The 20749-nt window shown below is 44.2% G+C and overlaps 1 protein-coding gene and 1 long non-coding RNA gene across 4 annotated transcripts; both read right to left on the bottom strand.

Annotated features, from left to right (window-relative positions):
* Window positions 1–173: 173 nt before the first annotated feature.
* LOC307233818 lies at window positions 174–13732 on the bottom strand. 3 transcript variants are annotated; one of them, XR_013844274.1, is made up of 4 exons: window positions 13588–13732; window positions 8342–8500; window positions 5720–5865; window positions 174–738 (listed from the first exon to the last, which is right to left on the bottom strand). It is a non-coding gene; the product is annotated as an uncharacterized lncRNA (long non-coding RNA). The 3 variants fall into 3 exon arrangements; XR_013844275.1 differs by lacking the exon at window positions 174–738 and adding an exon at window positions 1688–2877; XR_013844276.1 differs by lacking the exon at window positions 174–738 and adding an exon at window positions 3162–3346.
* A 1480-nt stretch (window positions 13733–15212) lies between these two features.
* On the bottom strand, window positions 15213–16575 carry twist1b (twist family bHLH transcription factor 1b). The gene is made up of 2 exons (XM_080004701.1): window positions 16253–16575; window positions 15213–16210 (listed from the first exon to the last, which is right to left on the bottom strand). The coding sequence occupies exons 1-2, from the start codon at window positions 16448–16450 to the stop codon at window positions 15842–15844; spliced, it is 567 nt and encodes a 188-aa protein (XP_079860827.1). The 5' UTR covers window positions 16451–16575; the 3' UTR covers window positions 15213–15841.
* Between the last annotated feature and the right edge of the window lie 4174 nt (window positions 16576–20749).

Genomic DNA, 20749 nt, shown 5'->3' with positions numbered 1-20749 from the left:
ACTTATGTTGTCCTCGAGACAAGGAAAAATGAGACAGAAGCACAATGAAAAACATCTACCCTTATTATAGGATATGTCCTGGAAATTAAAATGACATGAAGGCATCTATGAAAAAAGGGCCCTTGTACCGTAAAGCTACACAACAGCCCTGAAATTATGAGAGAGTGTATATCCAGTGTTATTTATTTTCTTACAGATAACTTAAACAACATAAAACCAAGCAAATAAAGTTCAATATCCAGGAACTTGCAGGAACGTTTGCCATTCGTGAAACAATTTGAAACAATTTTGTTATGAGGGTCCTCATGCAAATGAAAAGGACAGCCAAGAGCTCCGTTGTAATTGCTCTTAAATGGACCATGAGCGCTCCGGTCCAGAGGCCGCAGGCGATGGGACGCGTGGGGTTGTGAGCGTAACAATGCCCTTTCTCTTTGCAGTAATCCAGTGCCCTCGGTGAAACGCTTATCAAGGATTAGCAGCACAGGATGGTCAGAGGAGCAGCGGGTGTGCCGAACCAGATGCTCAAGTGAACACAGCGAAGGTGTCTTCACGGACCCGGCCAGATCTGGCGGAGGTACCGACGGATCCCAGAGGCGCTGCCGTGACCAACTGCTCCTTGTGCTGACCGCACAGGCCTCCGCCGCAAGCTCTCCTCTCTCAGCGGACGAGACGGCACCCACTTGCCCTCTTTCCCTTTTCTGCCGCTTCCTGCTTTTGCCGGCTGCGTTGTTGTGACACCTGTTTCGTCAACGTTAAAAATCGTTAAAAAATTGACGCCTGTAAAACAAAGGCCAGACGCGAAGGAGCCATGATGAGAATCGGAATAGTTTAACCTTACAACCAAACAGCCCTGAATAGATATAACACATGTGCCAGTCTGTTGTAAATTCCCTTAACTGTTGTATGTATATAGTGAACTATATTCATTCTGTCACCTGTCCATCTCTTTAGTCAGATTGTCGGAGAACTCCCCGACCGTGGTTTGACTGAAAGCTGCAGCTCTTCCAAAAAAATCGACCTAAAAATAATATAATTCCTTCCATCGCCATACTCTGTTGAACTACACAAGAGAAGTTGGCCTTCGCTGACCTACTGAATCATGTGATTTCCTGCACACCCTCCCTGCTAAACCCCTTCTCTCTTTCCAGGCGTTGGGGACAGGGATGTGGTTTCTTTCTGCCAATTCTAATGCCGGGCCGAGAGCCCGCAGCATTCCTTCGGAGTAAGGTCCGTGGAACCGGCCGTGCAGCTTCTTGATGTGGTCTGCAAGGTCCTTCTCCGCCGCCTGCGTGAAGACCCTCCTTGCTTCCGCCGCTCCACCGTTTTTTTATGTGCCTCCGCAAGGTTGACCTGTCAATATTTCTGTCTTTTGCCCCTGATCCGATGGCCTTTCCAACATTGACATCAAGGGCCGCTCTCCCTATCTCTTCAAGGGGCGTTTCAGCCCCGGTTGGTCCTTCTCTCGCAGGTTCGTGGTACGATAGCTCTCCTACAATGTTTAACATATGATCAACCAAAACCAATTCCCTCATTGCAATACCATTTTTTATGCTTCAGAGACTTAACTTTACTTCAGCGCCTTATGGTCTGGTAAGCTGAACCAATGGCTCAATTTACCCCGCAGCATTTGGCTGACTTTGCCCCACAGCCACACATTTTGGAAAAAAACTGCTTAGTCTAGCAACTCTTTAGATAAATGATTCACATGGTTTTATACGTTGGCAAATCACCAACATGTATGATACACATTTTTGGACCGAGATACATTTGCTTTGACATAACAGTCATAACACCTGACATGCAGAAAATTTACTTTGACAAGCAAAAAAAAGTTTTTTTTGTGTGTAAATAAATACTTTAGACTTGTATCCAATGTGCTTCTCTCTATCACAGCCAAATGGAAATGAAGGGCAATTCCTGAAATTATGGTCACATGACAAAAAATGTGCACAGTTGCCTAGAAACAGGGGGCGGGTCAACGTACCCACTGGCTCATCTCACCCCACTCGCCCCTACATGATGCACCTGGCGAAATTAAGTAATTCTGATTTTGATTCTGATCGGTACTTCAAACATTTCATGCACTGGCATCACTTAAATGATGGCCGAAACATGAATATGAGTATTCCGTGGACTTTTTGCAAAGATTCCTTTGGCGAAAAAGATATTGAGTGGAATGAAACGGAAATTTACATGTTTGGGTTGAACCTAATTTGCTAAACCGTACGAGGGAAATCCTTCAGAAATCCCGAGATATATCCAACAGTGGATTCGAGTTATCAATCTCTCTCTCTCTCTCTCTCTCTCTCTCTCTCTCTCTCTCTCTCTCCGCCTCTGCGTCATAAACCACTATTTCTTTTTTTTTTTTTCAAGTTCTTCATCCTCCAGTAGTACTGTCAGATGTCTGTCAATGAGGCTGCGGCTGCCTGAGGAGCCCTGACAGCCCCAATCCCCCGGCGCTGAACTTGGCCCGAGATAAGACGCGGTGAGGAGGGAGAGAGGTCTGCTTTCCATAAAAGCCCACTCTCCTCTGAGACAGCTCCACTTCATATTCATAAATCGTCTGGATGGAGATTAGGGCTATTTCATATCCAAATATAACAACAAGGCAAATTCTGAAAAGTTTTTCTTCTCACTACTTTTAATATTCAAGTCTTGGGGAAACGGTGACTCTCGGCGGTTTGTGATGTAGCACCTCCGTCCTCCATGTGCAGGTGGCGATGAACAGATTTTTTACTTTCTCCGGCGGCGGGGTTCGGGGGTCCCTGGTGCTCCGTCCAGCTCCAGCCCATGCGTGTAATGCTGTTTGTAATGAGAAATCTAAACAGGGAGCAGCAGCGAGGCATGACAGGAATGTGTTTCCATTGGAGAGGGGAGCTCCACGCAGGAATAAAAAAAAAAAAAAAAAAAAAAAAAAAAAAGAAGGGGGGTGGGGAGAAAAAAAGAGAGAGAATAAGAGTTAAAATTGAGGCAGCGCAGTGTCCAGAAGGAGCACTCGCATGGGCCAAGACGGAAGACAAATGTTATTGTACATTGGCTGTCACTCCGCCAGCCCTCCCTCACCAATTGGTTCCCGGTCCTGCTAACTCTTTCTCCCCCACCTCCTCCCCCACCTCCTCCCCTCCATCCCTCCATCCCTCTCTCCTCCCTCCCTTGTTCCCCAAGTCTCTGTTTGCTCAGGTGGAGGGTGACACAGTTCTGAATGGGCCCCAGTCGTCCCCTTTCTTGCACGCATGGCTGTGGAACGGTGTCGTCGAGTCGGACCCCGGACCCCGCGGAGAGCTGGAGGGTGAAGCCCCCGAAACCAGAGCTTGGCGTGGGGGGGCGGGGGAGGCAAAATGAAATACTGGAGGGGGGAAATGGAGGGAAAATACAATGGCTATGTTAGAATGACTGGTGTAAACACAGAGGGGGAGATAGGAAGAGTTACCAAGAAGTTACAAAGGGAGAAAGAAAGACAAGACAAACATAAACAGGATAGCGTAGGGACACACACAGAGAGAAAGGGGGTGGGGGTGGCGGGGGGAGCATTTTTCGACCACCCATTTTGAAAATTAGCGAGAGGCTGGTTCTGCTCTGCGGAGGTTGTCTCCGTTTATGGTCCGGGGAAGTTTTCTTGAAACCGCGCCTTGCGGAGTTTATTTTACCATGCCATGCGTCCCAGAACCTCTGTCAGGAATTCTCATTCTGCAAAAGACTAATTACAGTGTAAACACGACATTAAAGGCTGCAGGGCTCTCCATTTCGCTATTTACTCGTTCTCCCAAACAATCCCGACATCCTTCCACACGTTGATTTTTGTCTATAGAAACCTATGTTTTAGGTGAATATTTGTTTTGAGACTGGCATGCAAGCCATGCTGAAATTCTGACTATTTTCTATGAGCAAGTAAGGCTTTGTTTGAAATACATCATATTTTTCCCTCCAACATAAATAGCTCATTCCAAACGCCGACGCTTATCGGTTTCCACTCAGAGGACGTAAGGATGTAAATAACGTCGTTACCAAAACAACCAGATGGACGGTATATCCACATGGCAGCGTAATAGCACTCCTGCAGACTGAAAGAGAGCTGAAGAGCGCTGCGTAATCTCAATCCTTCCCAAAAAAGAGACGACTGTGCACTATTTGGTGTTCCCAGCCGCAGCGGCGTGCACGCATTAAGGAGGAGGAGCGGTCACTCAGTGTCAGTCACCTGCACGGCCAGGAACCTAATCACTCCCACATGGAGCCAAAGGGCCGGAAAAGAATGCTTTTAGGGCCGCCAGAAAGTTATGGCCTCCGAGATCATTTAGCATATAAAATAAACAAGGGAACTGCTACTGCGTGCATGTGCCTGTGTGTGGTGCATGTGTGTGTGTGTGTGTGTATGTGTGTGTGTGTGTGTGTGTGTGTGTCTGTGTGTGTGTGTGTGTGTGTGTGTGTGTGTGTGTGTGTGTGTGTCTGTGTGTGTGTGTGTGTGTGTGTGTGTCCCCTTGTGTATATGTGTGTGTTTGTGGGAGACAAACAGATGTGTGTGTCCTCTACAGGGCCCTACACTAACTTTTAGAAGTGGTTGCCCAAGTTGGCAACCATGGATCAGCTGTTGGTTGCAAACACTGACGAAATAGTTGCCAAATTTGGACAATTTCATAACCATATTGATCGTATATAATTCTAATTCACATTTCAATACTCTCACTAAAAGGAGTAAATCAATGCAAATAACAGGACACCTCTTCTTCCTTAATGGAAGTTTAGTGGTTGACAATGGGGGCAACCTGACCATACAAGATAGTTGACAATGGCCCAAATCTGGTTACCCCGGGCAACTAGGCAACCTGCCACATATATGCTTCTATTTGCAAACCTTGAGATTCATAGTGAACTTTTCATCATTAAACCTACTGTGTGCTATACATGCAGGTCACAATATAATAACTTTGAATAGAACTGCAAAACAAAGGGATCGGTGTCTCAAAAAAAGCTCAAATCCATAACTCTATAATATTAAATGGAGAATTTACAAAAATAAAATAAAAACGCCGACGGTGTTTTGCGTCTGTTGTGTGACACCTGAGGAAGTGTTGATGTTGGGGCGGCCCTGCGGCAGCTGCCTTGGAGGTGTAATAGGTTGTCTTACAAAGCGCAGACAGGAAATGAACCCTGGGTATCATTCTCAAATCAGCTACATCTGGAATCAATTATTCATCCTGGTTGTTTTTGGCTGGCGATAAAGGGGTTTTAGTCACACCGCCGCCATTTCTCAGGGACCAACCTCCACTGTGACGTGCGTCGATGTGAAAACAAAAATCGCGACGTGGAGGGCTGCGGTTCTTAATAGGGGCCGACGGTTATTATCCTCGAGTTCTAAATCAAATTAGCGCTGAGTTGTATTTACGCGGCGTGAGCCCGGTCGAGGAGACACCCACAGGTCTCAGTCACCGGAAAAACACAGAAACCATGACGCTTTGGTCTTGAATTTGTTTATTCGATTGTCGTGATCGCCGCATCTCACCTGTGATGTGAAGGGGATTGTGGTGCTGCATCTCAAAAAACAAGTTTGCAGAGGTTTGAAAAGAGCAAAAAATAGAAAGAGTAAAAGTCAGACGTCTTTCCGTCCAAATCAAACACGGGGCCGTTCTGTCGGGGGGGCGGGGGGTGGGGGCGGCACGGAAGAGCGCTTAATAGCTCCTCGGAGGTTCCAAACTGTTGACAGTTAATAAGTCATAAAATTTACCATTAAAGAGGATGGTAGATTCCATCTGCGCGACGCCCACCAGAAAGAACCGGAAAGTAAATATCCAGCGTTGGAAGTGGACTGGAATCTCTCAGTGATTGTTCACTCACGGTCTCCAGAGCCGGTCCCCAAGGTTTTCCTGATTTCTAGCGGCACAGAGGAAAATAACCACATTACAGAGTAATTTGCCCTTAAAGTACACAGAGATTTTCTCTTTTTCGGAGGATCTGGGGGCCTCGGAACGGGGAGGAGGCGCGTCGCAGGCAACCGACCTTGGTGATTACGCCTCGTATTATTGTACTTGTCATCTATTTTCTTTGGCCTTTGGGATGTTTGCCACGGTAACGGCAAGCAGTGGGCTGTCTGGCCTGACCCCGCTGTCCTCTGCATTTCCCAGCATGACTGTGATGAAGGGAAGTCTGCGCCTGTGATCCCCCTCCCCCCCTCCTCCCCTTTCGGTCCCTGATGAGGAGACTTCTCGATTTCAGCTCCGGGTTCTGGACATCGTGGCCCTCCTCGCCCCCCCCCTTTACCAGCCAGAGCCGGGGGGGGGGGCGGACCCGCTCCGCGGAGGGCATCCCCGAAGTCGCCTTTCTATCCTGAACTCCGAAAAAAGTCAACCAGATATTGTACGAAAACTATCCCTGGTGCTTCCCTCCGGCGTTCCTGGCAGAACAAGTGCCGCCCGACAGAGTCTTCAGGATCTTCTCGGCACGTGAAATGCAATTTTATGGCCCTCGATGAAAATAAATCAGGACCACGTTTTTATTCCGGGTCTTGCGTTCTCTTTAAATGTGAGGCGGTGACGTTGTCCTTACCTTCACAGAATTGTTGACCATGTCATAAAACTGGCGGGAATTGAGTCCAAAGGATAAGTGCAGTTACTCTCATTTAATTTCAACTGACAGTCAAAGCACTTATCCTTTGAGTTTGATTCCAAAATGCATTGGATGGTTGTCGTGTCGGATATACAGACAAACAAAACTTGCGCTCACTTTGAACATTTCAACGGCAACCCCCCAGGGGGGGGTCGAGAGGAGAAAATCAGTTTTGCGAAAGTATGAAAATATTTTATCACTGGCGGCGGGGGCAGGGGAGGGTTCTAATGACCCGGTCCACAGGCCCCTGGCTGGCTTCGGGGTTTCTCAAACTGCAGAGAACCCGGCCGCTGCGTCTGCCAAACCTCTGGCAGCGTTGAGATGAAACAGATAAGATAATTGACTCTAATGAAATCCAGAGGACTCGGTCGGTCCTGTCTGGACTGCGACTCGATCGGGCTTTTCTTTTTTTTTTTTTTTTTTTTATTTATTTTTTTTTTCGGAAAGGGGGTGTTCCATATTGATCTTGAATTTGAAGAGGGACTGTGGAAGTCGGTCCCTAATTCGAAACAGAGCCGCCGCACCAGACCGGGGGCCGTCCGGAGCTTTGATACCGTTTGAAGTTCTGCAAGTGCACGCGGCACCGTCGGCCTGCTGGGCCCCGTCGTCATGACAACCCTAATTACGAGCTTTACTGCCGAGCTTTTACACAGGAAAGGAGCCATTATGTTCTCTATGCATTTGCATTTCTCTGGGGCGGGTGGTAAAGGTCGGGGAAAGGAACTCGAAAAAACACAGCGTGGACGCGGCGCAGAGTTGGTGCACAACAGTTTTTGACAAAAGAGCGCGGTTCCCCGCGATCGTCGTCACGTAGCGCACGTAAAAGAGAGAAGGAAGGTTTCCTTCTTCGGTGGATGTCGTCTGTTGAAAACTGAAAATGAAGTTACTGTAGGAAACAGCGGATCCCCGACTCTCGTGGATTTCCATGAAGTGTATTGCAGCAGAATAGGAGTGATATTCTGAAGAACACCAGCCATTCCATATGTCACATCATTTTGCTTCCTCGTATTTTAAGCTCCGTCCTCCCTATGTTGTCTGAAAATAAAAATAAAAAACATATTTGTTTACGTATTCCATCCAGTTGGAGGATCTTTTTCAAGTCACCCGAGTTTCTTGGTCGTCATCGCCTTACCAAAAAGGTTACACCGTAAAAACCCCTAATGCACATGTCTTTAATGTCTTTTACAGTTTACTAGTTCGTGCCGTACATGGGTTTCACATGTTATCGCGTGCATGTTGATCCAAAAACATCATGTGGCTTTTTTTTGGGTAAGGGTACACGCAATGTGACAGCCAGCTCAGGGAAATACCCGTAATAAGGGCCCCGCTGAAGGTGTTTATCTAGGGGAGCGTGGACTCACTGCCCAGGAATTCACGCTGCTTACGGTTATTACTTAAGATAGAATTTCTCTCATCAAATTGACGTCTTTAACTGGAACGGGTTCTTGTTCGACGCGATGTTGCCAAAAGGAATTTCTTTAATAAGCAACAGTAAAGCAACAGTATCCACTAAAATAATATCAACTTTGTGTGAAAATGCAATAACATCATTAGGTTAACTGAACACAGGGTTGTAGAGCAGAGCACCCAGCAGCTGAATAGATAGATAAATAGATAGATAGATAGATAGATAGATAGATAGATAGATAGATAAATAGATAGATAGATAGATAGATAGATAGATTGATGGACTATAGTACACAATAGTTAAAAGGGTTAAAAGTTGTTTCATTTATTTGCCAACCTTTTTTGCTGCTATTGTTGATGTTGTTGTTGTTGTTGTCGTCGTTGTTGTCACTGTCGTCGTCGTCCAGATGAAGTCACCTGAGCAGGTCGGTCTGGACTCGCTGTGAACCGATGGATGCTGTTTGCGGTCCGTGCTGAGTCAGCGTCCTCTCCCCTGCTGGGAAGCGAGGGAAGCCAAAGTGAGTCACGAGGAGGAGAGTGAAACCGTGAGATCTCACATTCCAGGAGCAACCTAAATGCACGAAACATCTGTTGTGTGATCAAAAAAAAATAAAAAATACATTTAAATCCATGAATCAACGTTTAAGGAAGGAATAATGATGCAATTCACCTGATGTATGAACTACGTTTGCTGGGTGATTTTTTTTTTCTGTTCTTTACTTTTTTGCTCTCGTCTGAGTGAGTTATTACTTTTGTCTTTTTTTTTTAGATCCATTGATTTTCTGTGTTCCTTTAAATTAGACAACTTAAAAAAAAAACATCACGGTATGATTCACCTACAGTATACACACTGGTGGAAAGTAACAAGGCACTTTATCTTCATGTATCTGTACTTAGACTTTCAAATTTTACTCCACTACATTTAAAAGCAAATACAATAAGCAATTAATAAACAATCACATTGTTTTCCAATATGAATTTATATCCATATTTCAATATATTTGTAATATATACTATTTTTATTGTGACTCGTGATCAGGATGAACAAACATCTGCAGAAAAAATAGGCTGTGTTATGTCAAGGGCACTGGATATGACAAGTACTTTTAGTTAACGTACACTTAAGTACATTTAAGAGCAATCCAACTTCACTTTCGCCGAAGTAGAAACGTCAGTGCTCTACTTTCACTTTCACTGGAGTCATTTTGTCTCAGGGTATTTTGTGCTTTTGCTTCGGGGTGTGAAGCACTTCTTCCGCCTCCGCCTACGGCAGGCCTGCGTGTCAATGGGACGCATTTATTACAGACGCCAGGTTTGGACCCAGACAAATTAGTCGGCGGGAGTATTTTCTGCTAATCCGGAGTCATGAAAGACTAATTGTCAATCGAATCCGTCCCCGCCTCCGAACCGAACCGGCTCTAAATGAGAGGTGGGCGGAGGAAGAAGGGGCCCATTGTGCCGCTAGGTAACAACACATCAGTTATCCACGTGACAGGGGTGTCACAGTGTCCAGTACTGGGATCAGCGGGATCAGCAGGTTAATGAAGGAAGTGGGATTAACAACCGGGGAGACGACCTCCCCCCACCTCCGCCCCCTCCCCGAGGGACAGGACGAGAGCAGGCTGCTGTCATTACACCCCCCCCCCTCCACTCCCACCCTCGCCCCTCCTCCACCACCGACACCACCCCTGGGCACAAGAGCAAGAAGGGTACGTTTCACTCATTCATAGGGACAAATTGTTCTCTGGCTTAATGAAAGATCCCACATGCAGAAAGGCGTCAGCGCTGCCAGTTCAAATATTGGATTTTCTGTTCTTTTTGCAGCTGGTCCATGGTAAATGTTCAACACGGTGTCGCCACAGCGGCTATAAACTGGCACAAAATGAATATGATGCGTTTTATATAATGGGGTTTCCCAACCGTGTTCATATCCCGAACCCATTGATACGCTTTAGCCCACGGACCCCCCTGTTAGGTAATATTTCATCTCTGGGACGCTGCTGCCCATGCCTGTACTTTAGTCTGTGGGATAACAGGGCAACTACCACCAAAACAATCAAACAATTTAAATGAAATGAAATAACAGTGACGTTTGACTATCAATCCTTGTGATGGGGACCTCCTGGAACCTCTCGAAGCACCCCCCGTTGAGCACCATTTCCACTATGACTTCCAATTTAGGCTGGAATTGCCACTTAGAAAGCACGGGTGTGTGGGTTTTTTTTCGGTCCTAATGAGGATGTGGTGAAACGAGCGCAAACTTTGATGTGACACGAGCACCGAATATAATGCGTAGGCCTACGTTCCATCCTGATTGGAAATAAACAGGAACGTCGGAAATCATTGCGAACCTCCACTCCACCCCGTCCGTGTGTTTACGCTTCCTGTTAGAGGCCGTCCATTTAGGGACATCTGTACAGAACACAAATAATCATCCCCCACCCCCCCCTCAAGTGAAAAATCTGCTTTTATTACCCGCAAAGCTGTGCAATGGCACCGCGCACTCCCGCACCGCGTCCTGATTGCTGTGTTTATTATTCCAGAGTCGCTGTTGAGGCAGAGGAGGACGAGCCAATTGTAAAAGGTGCCAAGCCGTTCCCAGCTATTTCCTGTGACATCATTGTGTATTCCCCTGAAGGATGCTGGTGCTGTCTTCTGCAGCCTGGGTGGCACACATCACACACACACACACGCATACGCACACACACACACACACACACACACACACACACACACACACACACACACACACACACACACACACACACACACACACACACACACACACACACACGAGGTGCATTTGCACTGCTTCACGGGCCTGTGGATGCGTGTCCACGGACCGTTCCGGCGCCGGGTTTCGAAATCAGCTGCAGCGCCTCCATTGCGAGGTCGTCGTCGTCGTCGTCGTCGTCATCGTCGTCTCGCGACGTGCCAGAAACCTGCCGCGGTTTGATGTTTTGGAGTCCAGGTCTGGAATGTCGCGTCTCAAACACACGGCATCCTTCCTTTCTAAGTGGCCTTTCGAGCTGACTCACACACGCATCCGGCGTTTTTATTGATGAAAAACCAAGTGCAGCTATACAATCACTGCTCCCTGTCATGGTGGAAATAACGATGAAGGATGTGCCCGAGTATCACTTTTACTGAAAATCGTTATACGTGCATTTCATAATTTGAGACGTTAGGTAAAAGGATGTTTTTAATCATCACTTTTAATGGTTTTCATCGTGGATCTCCGTGCAGCACTCTGATTCCAGATCTCCAGCTCCGCAGAAACGGCTTTCCAACTTATTTTTCTGAACTCATCGACGAAATCAAACAATGAGTCAACTTTCGAGGCCTTTAAATGTTTCCTTTTAAAAAAGCAAGTCATGGGCTAACAACTTTCTTTTATTGCTTTGTTCATTTATTTTGTTTTTCTCCTACCAGCTTTAGTCATATGCACTTTTCCCAAATGCGTGCCAAGTCATGTCATACTGGAAAAATGTCCTTTCAAAGCTTTGAAGGGAGAAATTGGAGGGAAATAATTTCCATGAGTGGTGATATGAAACCAGTGCACAAGCAAATTATAGAATGTTCAAAATATAAGCTTTATATACACAGTATATACATGTTACAAGGTCGTGGTTAAGGTCATTTTAGGACAGCACGGCATCGGCACAAGTACTACAAGTACTGAGGCGAGCCTGCTTCAATTACCATATTCACGTCATATCAATTATTCATCTGCTTTTCATGTCGGGAAAGAATGATCCAAAACCAAGGCAGCCTATAAATCTTTAAGATATTTGTCTCGACCACAACTACCATGTTGATTTACAGACAATAACAGAGGGATGAGGCAGTGTTGTCACTGTTTGTAGTTGCATTGCATCAATTTCCTTTTGTTTATTGGTTTATTTTCCCCTCAACCACAATATGGATAAAAAAGAGTCTATATGTTGCATTTTGGGGGGTTTTCAGCTTGACTTATGTCTTTAAAAGCCTTCTTCTTGCTTATATAAAGGCTTTGCAACAGATGGCAATGGATCTGCAAATCTTTAAATCTACATTCTCTACCTGCAATTTATTTATTTGTTTAATTATGTATTTTGTATTCATGTATTTGGTGTATTTATGTATTTATTTGTATTTATTGTGTATTGATTTGTTGCATCTCCCTTTGATCTGATCTCCAGCATGGTTACTTTTGCATTGTTTGCATTGTTAGGAGCTTGTATACTCGACTATTTAACTTGATTTTATATTTTTATATATATATATATATATATATATATATATATATATATATATATAAAATTATATATTTTATTGTATATATATATATATATATAATTATATATATAATTTATAATTTTATTGAGGTGCTGCAGAGCCATAAAATATTTCGATTTTTATGTTTCTCGAAATCTAAAATGGTGTGCCCATTACTTGGCAACAAATGGTGCACCTGCTTCTCTCAAGTAGGATGGACATAAATACATTAATATGCATCACGATCTTAATACGGTGAAGTTCATTTCACTATATTCTTAAAGGCCATAGGCAAAATAAACACGAATTATCAGTAGAAGTTCGAATATTCAGGAAGGCTGTCATCATTAATAACGATGCCTATTACTTTCTGCTAGTATCAAGTATTTCAATAAATATTATAATAATAATAAATATTATTGATATTATTATTATTATTATTAGTAGTAGTAGTAGTAGTATTGTTGTTATAATAATAATTATTATTATATACATGATGTATATATTTTAGTAATAACAGTGAAATTGTTTTTTTTACGCTGTTGATGTGACAACACATTCCAAACTCATAAGGTCCATGTTTTCGTTTCACATAAAATGATTTAACGATAACTGGAAATAAATCAATAAAACACCTGCTAGATGTGGACAACTGGGAATTAAGGCAGAATATAGAAGCATGTTAGGCCAAGCGCATTGAGCCTCAAGCTCAATGAAGAACAAAGCTCAGGGATAATTATAATAATAATAATAATAATAATAATAATAATAATAATAATAATAATAATAATCATCATCATAATCATAATCATAATCATAATAACCATAATAATAATAATAATAATAATAATAATAATAATAATAATAATAATAATAATAATAATAATAATAATAATAATAATAATAGTAAACTATACTGTAGCTAAACATTTTCAAAAGGCACTAGTAAAATAAAAAAGTTTAGGTTCGCGTTCCCTTTCGCACACAGACTTACACGAACGGGCCTGCACGCACGCACACACACGTACACACACGTACACACACGTACACACACACACACACACACACACACACACGCACACACACGGACGCACGCACGCACACACGCACCCACCCACCCTTCCCCTTCGTCTCACTCTCTCTCGCCCGCAGCCTGGAAACTAAATTCCCAGATACGTGTCAGCTTCACGGATATCCTCATCATATTATGACCTGATATGATATTCTTATAGTATATTCTCACTTAACCCACGCACAGTGAAATGCCAACAAAGGAACCTCGGCAAGGCCGAAGCGTCTCCGCACGACGCCTGCTTGCTGTCTTACCTTCCGTTTTTTGGCGCAGTTTTCCAAAGCAGCGGCTCGGATCCCCCCCCTAAATCCATTTCTTTTTTAAATCTCCTTTCCGCGTCTCACGGATCGGCGGCGTGTCCGGAGAGAGCGCACGCAGCGCGTCCACTCTCTGCAGAGCAACGCGGTGCAGTGCTGCGTTGCTCTGCAGCGTCTGAACATCTGCTCATTTCACGTGACTTTTTAAAAATACTAACATCTGGTCTAAATAGCTTTCATTCTGGGACTGCATCGTGTCAATTGCCAACTACTCTAGTGTCGAAAAAAGCAGTAAAACAAAAGCTGGATTGGAAATGGTAAAAAAAAAATACAAGCCATACAAATTATTTTTCTTTGGATTTACAGCCTACGAGGCCTTAATGTGTGGAGGAAAATAAATACATATCAAATATTTAAATACTGAGATATATTCGTTTAATACATAGGAAAGGGTGTACCACCTGAATTTTGTTGATTGTATTTTTTTTTTCAAAAACAAAAAGGCTTTCCTGACATCAGCTCCTGAGAGTTTTACAAAACTCCTTGGGTTTCACAGACACGTGGGAATACCACGCATGCCTCGCGAGCCAGTTCCACACCTTCTGCTGGCACGTGCGTCCGTTTAAATAGGTAAATATGGTGCCAGATTAATAACAGCACACTGTATGAAATATGAATACACTGCCAACAGGTCGACTCACTGATACCTCTCCGGGGAACCACAATACTAAGTCTGCTTTGTTTTTTCATGTGTTTAGTCATATTTGGGGGGAAAGGGGGGCAGAGACCTACATTAAATCACATATATTAAACATTATACCCTTTTCCCTATTTTAATACCGGGTTAGACCGGGCACTGGGCAGGGTGAGCTGAACTGAAATAATATATGAAAAAAAAAAAAAAAAATCAAGTTTGGATACATCTCGGGTTATTATTTAAGGTCATTGGGTGTGTTTATCACACCCAATGACCTTATACAGGCCACCCATAAGAAATGATAGGAAAATGGCATAAATCAATATCTACTGGGTGACAATAAGACATGGACCTCATGATTTATTTGTTTACTTCAAGGCCCAATTATTTCACACTGCAAAAAAGACGAAAAAGGAGAGAAAACGGCAATGAATAGAGACACATCATATCTATTAACATTTGTTATATTGATGTTTGTTGCGGGTGTTATGGTGTGTCGTGTGCATTATTTTTTTATTTGGCTTTTTTTATAGATCAGAATTTCGACAAACGTATTATATAGTCTATTGTATAGTATATAACTTATTACTTATGTTATAGGCCGAGTTAAGATATATAACAAAATGTAGGTTATAGAAAATAATCATGGAAAAATCTAGTATTTCAACCAATTTACACAGTGAGAAGATCAGGCCCAATTATTCTGCCTCCCAGCATGGTGCTGGTTAATTAGGTTTGAGGAAAAACATGGTTCACTTGTGGGTGTAAATTAAGGACAAATTGTGGCCAAGGCCATTATTATTGACTGGGATTATATGAACTATAGAAACAAAGTAAAAGGTCAGTACATTTCGTTATCATTTTAATGCAAAACATATACAAAAATGTACAAAGACATCAAAAATAGGAATGCATTTCAGGCACGTGATCTCCTCGTCGACGTTTCACCAATAAATAAATAAATGTTTTCTGAAAATATTTTTTTTGCACAGGTTAGATCCACAAGTCATACTATTATGGGCTGCAACATCCAAAAAAAAAAAAAAAAAAAAAAAAAAGCTCCACAAGGTTTGTCTCACACAAAAACTGAGACAACTTGCTTGGATGCAGAAATAAGTCCAAAATGCAAACAATACAAACACAAACAAACACACAATCCCAACATTCGTCGTCAACAATAAGAAAGCATATCAGTATGTAGATTACAAAAACAAAGAAAAAAACCTGCATGACACAAACTAGGCCTTGTAGCAGGTTCGTTATGTCCCTTTTTTGGATTTTAAATAGTTGTGTCCCCATGTATCCAGCACTGGACTCCAGATTTGTCCCGTCAAATTTTGATAAGTAGAATCAGCAGTCACCTGTAAATGGGAAAACTCGCAAATGTTTTGTTTTTTTTCTTGCATAAATATTTTTGTGGGATTTTGCATTAATTATATGGCTTACACTGGTATGTAGTGGTAAAGCTATTTTGGGGGGGAAACATAAAGCATACCGTTTTTTTTTTTGTTTTTTGTTTTTTTTAAGGAAAATATTAAGAATATTCTCCATGTGCTAGTGGGATGTGGACATGGACCAGGCTCCCTCCATCCTCCACACGGAGAAGGCGTAGCTCAGCCTCTCGTGGGCCACATAGCTGCAGCTTGCCATCTTGGAGTCCAGCTCGTCGCTCTGCAGAACCTGGTACAGGAAGTCGATGTACCGCGCCGCGAGCTTCAGCGTCTGGATCTTGCTCAGTTTGTCCGAGGGCAGCGTGGGGATGATCTTCCTCAGAGACGCGAAGGCCTCGTTCAGGGACTGCGTCCTCTGCCTCTCCCGCACGTTGGCCATCACCCTCTGGGTGTGCAGCTCCTCCAGGGACTGCGGGCTGCAGCTGCTGCCGCCGCTGCCGCCGCTGCCGCCTCCTCCTCCTCCGCCGCCGCCCCCGCCCCCGCCCCCGCCGCCGCCGCCGCCGCCGCCGCCCCCGCCGGGCCTCTTGCCTCTCTTGCCGGGGAGGGTCGGGCTGTCCGAGTCCGCCTCCGCCTCGTCCCCCTCCCCGGTCCTCCTCGGCCTCCTCTTCCTCCTCCCGCTCCTCTTCGGCTGCCTCTCCGCCTCCCCGTCGCTGGTGCTCGGGCTGTCCACCGGGGAGCTGCTGGACTCCTCTCCCATCGCCTCCTCGGACATCACCTTCTTCTGGAGAGATGGCCGCCACCCAGTGATCCCAGTCCCGCACGTCCCGTTGCTTTCATTAAAGTTAGGGAATAAAGCCACCGACCGGTGCGCTCTGTGTCCCCGCAGACGCCGTGGGAGCCATGGATGGACGCGGAGAACAACGCGAGTGGTTTCTGATACTTGAGAGCGCCAGGCTGCTCTTATACGCCAAAGATTTTGGGGAGAGGTGTGATTGGCCAAGACCGCTGCGTGACGCGGTTACGAGGGGGCGGGTCTTCGGGATTACAATCCTATGGGAAGGAAGTGTTGAGGAGGAGACGCTGCGTGTGCCATGGAATATATTGATTCACGACGTTTTATTTATAATGACTCGTTGGCTTTTGTATTGAACTGGATGTGTTTCTATTTTGCCTCGTTTATTATTTATTCACATGCTTATTACTCATTATCCATTACCTTAGTACCTCAACGTATCCATCCCTCTATCTATCTATCTATCTATCTATCTATCTATCTATCTATCTATCTATCTATCTATCTATCTATCTATCTATCTATCTATCTATCTATCTATCTATCTATCTATCTATCTATCTGTCTATCTATCTATCTATCTATCTATCTATCTATCTATCTATCTATCTATCTGTCTCTATCTATCTATCTATCTATCTATCTATCTATCTATCTATCTATCTATCTATCTATCTATCTGTCTATCTATCTATCTATATCTATCTATCTATCTATCTATCTATCTATCTGTCTGTCTGTCTGTCTGTCTGTCTGTCTGTCTGTCTGTCTGTCTGTCTGTCTGTCTGTCTGTCTGTCTGTCTGTCTATCTGTCTGTCCATTTGTCTGTCTGTCTATCTATCTATCCATCCATATATCTATATTTTTAGACACTTATCCAATGACGTGATTCTAGTATTATACATGCTATAAACTCCCATAAATTTAGACTGTCGTCACTTGTCACAATGTAAGCAACCATAATCATTCATCACATTCACTTGAATAATAATAATTATAATAATAATAATGATAATAATAATAATAATAATAATAATAATAATAATAACTTTTTAGAGCTTAGATTTATAGAGCACATCCGTACATCTTCTCTCCTTTCAAAAACAAGTTCACAAAGTGCTTTACAAACGGAGGACAGATAAAGTGAGGAGAGATATAGACCATTAAAGCAAACACAATAAAAGCAAGTAGTTAGATGGCATGGAAAGGAGGCATAAAAAACAAGTGTAAAATAAGAGTGTTTTCAAAGATTGAGTGTTACAAAAAAAATGAATGACCTCCCAGAGGAGAAAAATGAAGCTGAACTTCAAGTCAAGTTTTAATAACGTTGAAATGATATCATAGGCCACCAGAGCTTGACTATATAATCCAATGCCCTCATTTCTGCAGCTATAATTGTTTCTGTTGGAAAACTCAAGCATCTCTAACCACATCACCCATGAAAGGGTATTGGTGCATAATATGCCGCTAAGTTTAATGTAATGATTTACTGGGGTTTATAGTTGTTTATTATTTTCATCAAACAATCCAATGAGTGATGACACGGATGATTTCGGGCAATGAGCACACACCACCATCTGATAGTTACCAGGATGTGAGTGATACAATATCTGTCTTGTTTGGTAGGAGGATTATTTTGTTTAGGTTTGTGAGGCCTGTGGTCCAGGGGAGCAGCATCTGGCCCAGGAAACACCAGGGCAGCCAGGGTCAGAGGTCCTAACACCAGTGAACATCCATTTACGTCCTTGCAGAAGCCTGAGAGCAAAGCATTGTTCTCGGGGAAACCTCGGGGTAGCAAAAACGAACAAGGTTGTTTTAAGTATGACCCGTGTTACTCCTATCCTAATCTCTTTAACATTTAAGGGGTCGAGCGGCAGACATTCCTCAATTTGTCTTTGTGCTGCAAATTGCCTCAACTTAACACCAGGGCATCTTAACGTAATTGAGTCAAGGTGTTATACTCTTAAGGTTTAGATGCTGAAACCTCAAACTGCCTATGATGTGTAAATACATCTTCTCTGAGGTAAGTCTACCTGGCTGAGGGCTCTGTCCGTGGTACTGATCCTACCTTCCAGGTGAGGCAGTAGGATCAACAATGGTCACGGTCAATCACAGTCAACAGTCATCACGGAACATATGGGAAATGGTATAACTTTGCAAATTTATTCCATGTGCCAAAACATGCGCCAAAAGTAGACAAAATAATGTCCAATATGGATTGTTTTAATTCTGATTTCTCTGGAACGACTTTCTACAAGTTCTACGATATAATAGAGATTATGTCAAAATATCCATCAAAGCAGCATAGGGAGACCATTCCGTTTTCCATAATCCATATTCTTCAAAGTTAATGTAAAGACTTGCACTGTTCGAGTGAGACTTCGTTTTTTGGCAGGTTGCCCTGTGCTGTCGTTTTTTTCCTGCTTGCTGCTGGAGCAACTTTGAGAAAACACAGCTGCTTTGAAAGAATATGATGTAATCGGAGGACACAAATAGATCTCACTGTGGGTTCGGAGTTTGATAAAGACGAGGCCTTCCTTTGCGGGTAACGGCCTTGCTCGTATCAGGATTACTTTTCTCAGAAATCCCCGAGGTGCGTGGCAGCCCGAGACTTGAAAAGGGGACTTATAAGAGGCGACACAGGCCGTTATGATTTACGTTAATGTTGCAAGCAACCAAACACCGATGAATGAAACCTTTGTGCCGGTCAATGGACAGTGAGCAGGAGTTGTGATAAGCGTAGGGGGGGATGGAGGCGGGCTGTGATTCATGCAACCTGACACACTGGTCATGAGTGACCCCAGAGCGCCGTTAAAGGGCCACTCCCAGAGGTCGCTTCGAGGCGGACACACCTCCAGTGACTCCGAGCCGTGAGCCAGATCCACAGAGACCAGTCTATTTTCTCCGGGCAGTTTCCCTCCCTCGGCCTACTCACATATCTATTGAAATAACAAACCGCAGTCCTCCGCATGCACGGGTCTCCCACAATTGACGGTGATATTCATGTTCACTCCATTAAGTTTAACCACAATGAGTCCAGTGCCAGAGCACCAAGATGGATCAGCTGCTGGGGATGAGAAAAGACAGCGGCTCTTTAAAAGGGAAGCCTGTGATAGGCCGCCCTCGAAACCAGCAGACTAACAAGGTCAAGCGCCGCTGTTGCACGATAGAATTCCTCCTCCTCCTCGATTTTCAGAAATATCCTTTTTTTTTTTCCTTTTCAGAAAAATCCAGACGTCGTATCGGTGTTTTTTTTTTGATAAGCACAGGATATCAGCGGGGAGAGAGGAGTCCGGGTGTCGATTAGGGAGGTGAGAATGAAAACAGCCCATAATAGTTTGTCTGCATGTCAGGGGCTGCGGCTACGGAACGTTCGCTGTAAAAGCAGTCCTTTGAAATCCAAAAGCTTTGATGTCATGGACTCTAGCTGCAGCTTCACTCTGTAACACTTTAACAGAGGACAATGTCTGTGTGTGTGTGTGTGTGTGCGGGTGTGTGTGTGTGTGTGTGTGTGTGTGTGTGTGTGTGTGTGTGTGTGTGTGTGTCTGTGTCTGTGTCTGTGTCTGTGTCCGTGTCTGTGTGGCAGACGATGACACCTACGAGCCACTAAGAACCAAAAACCTCCTGTATGTTTTCACAGCTTGGACAAGAAATGTGTGTTGGGAAAACATGAGCACCATACAGTATATGCACACACACATAGAAATATAGATGGACGGAGGAACGGACGGGCAGCGGATGGACGGACGGACGGAAGGACAGACAGACAGACAGACAGATTTATATATTTTTTACGTCCCGGCCACAGCTAAAATGCGGCCCCCAGCCCCACTAAGCCGTGCCTCCTGCTACCTATAAACCCCACGGCAGCAACGGCAGACCACACACCATCTGCCAGGCTGCCGCCGCCGTTACGCCGAGACCGAGGCACTGACCCCTGGAAAGAAAATATCTGTGCAGAGAGTCACGGTAGCCCTGCCGTGGCTACGACCGGGCCCGCAAGAGCCGAACAAGTGCCGCCGGCGGGATGGCGGGTTTGTTGCTCGTGAAGGGGATGTGCCTCTCCAGTGGTGGCTACATTAAAACACCAAAGAGGGGGGGGGGGGGAAACCCCTCCTGCAAAATAAATAAGCAACACATCTGGTCGAGTTGCGAGTTCAAATGTAAAAATAAGTTGGAGGAAATCAAAATATTGGGAAGAGTCTGAACGCCTCACCTTCCACACAATGTAAACACCATAAAAAATACAAATAAAAATACTGCTATTGATTGCACAGA

This window comes from Zeus faber, assembly GCF_960531495.2.
Source record: "Zeus faber genome assembly, chromosome: 8".
Taxonomy (NCBI): domain Eukaryota; kingdom Metazoa; phylum Chordata; class Actinopteri; order Zeiformes; family Zeidae; genus Zeus; species Zeus faber.
This window is presented reverse-complemented; position numbering and strand designations above follow the sequence as displayed.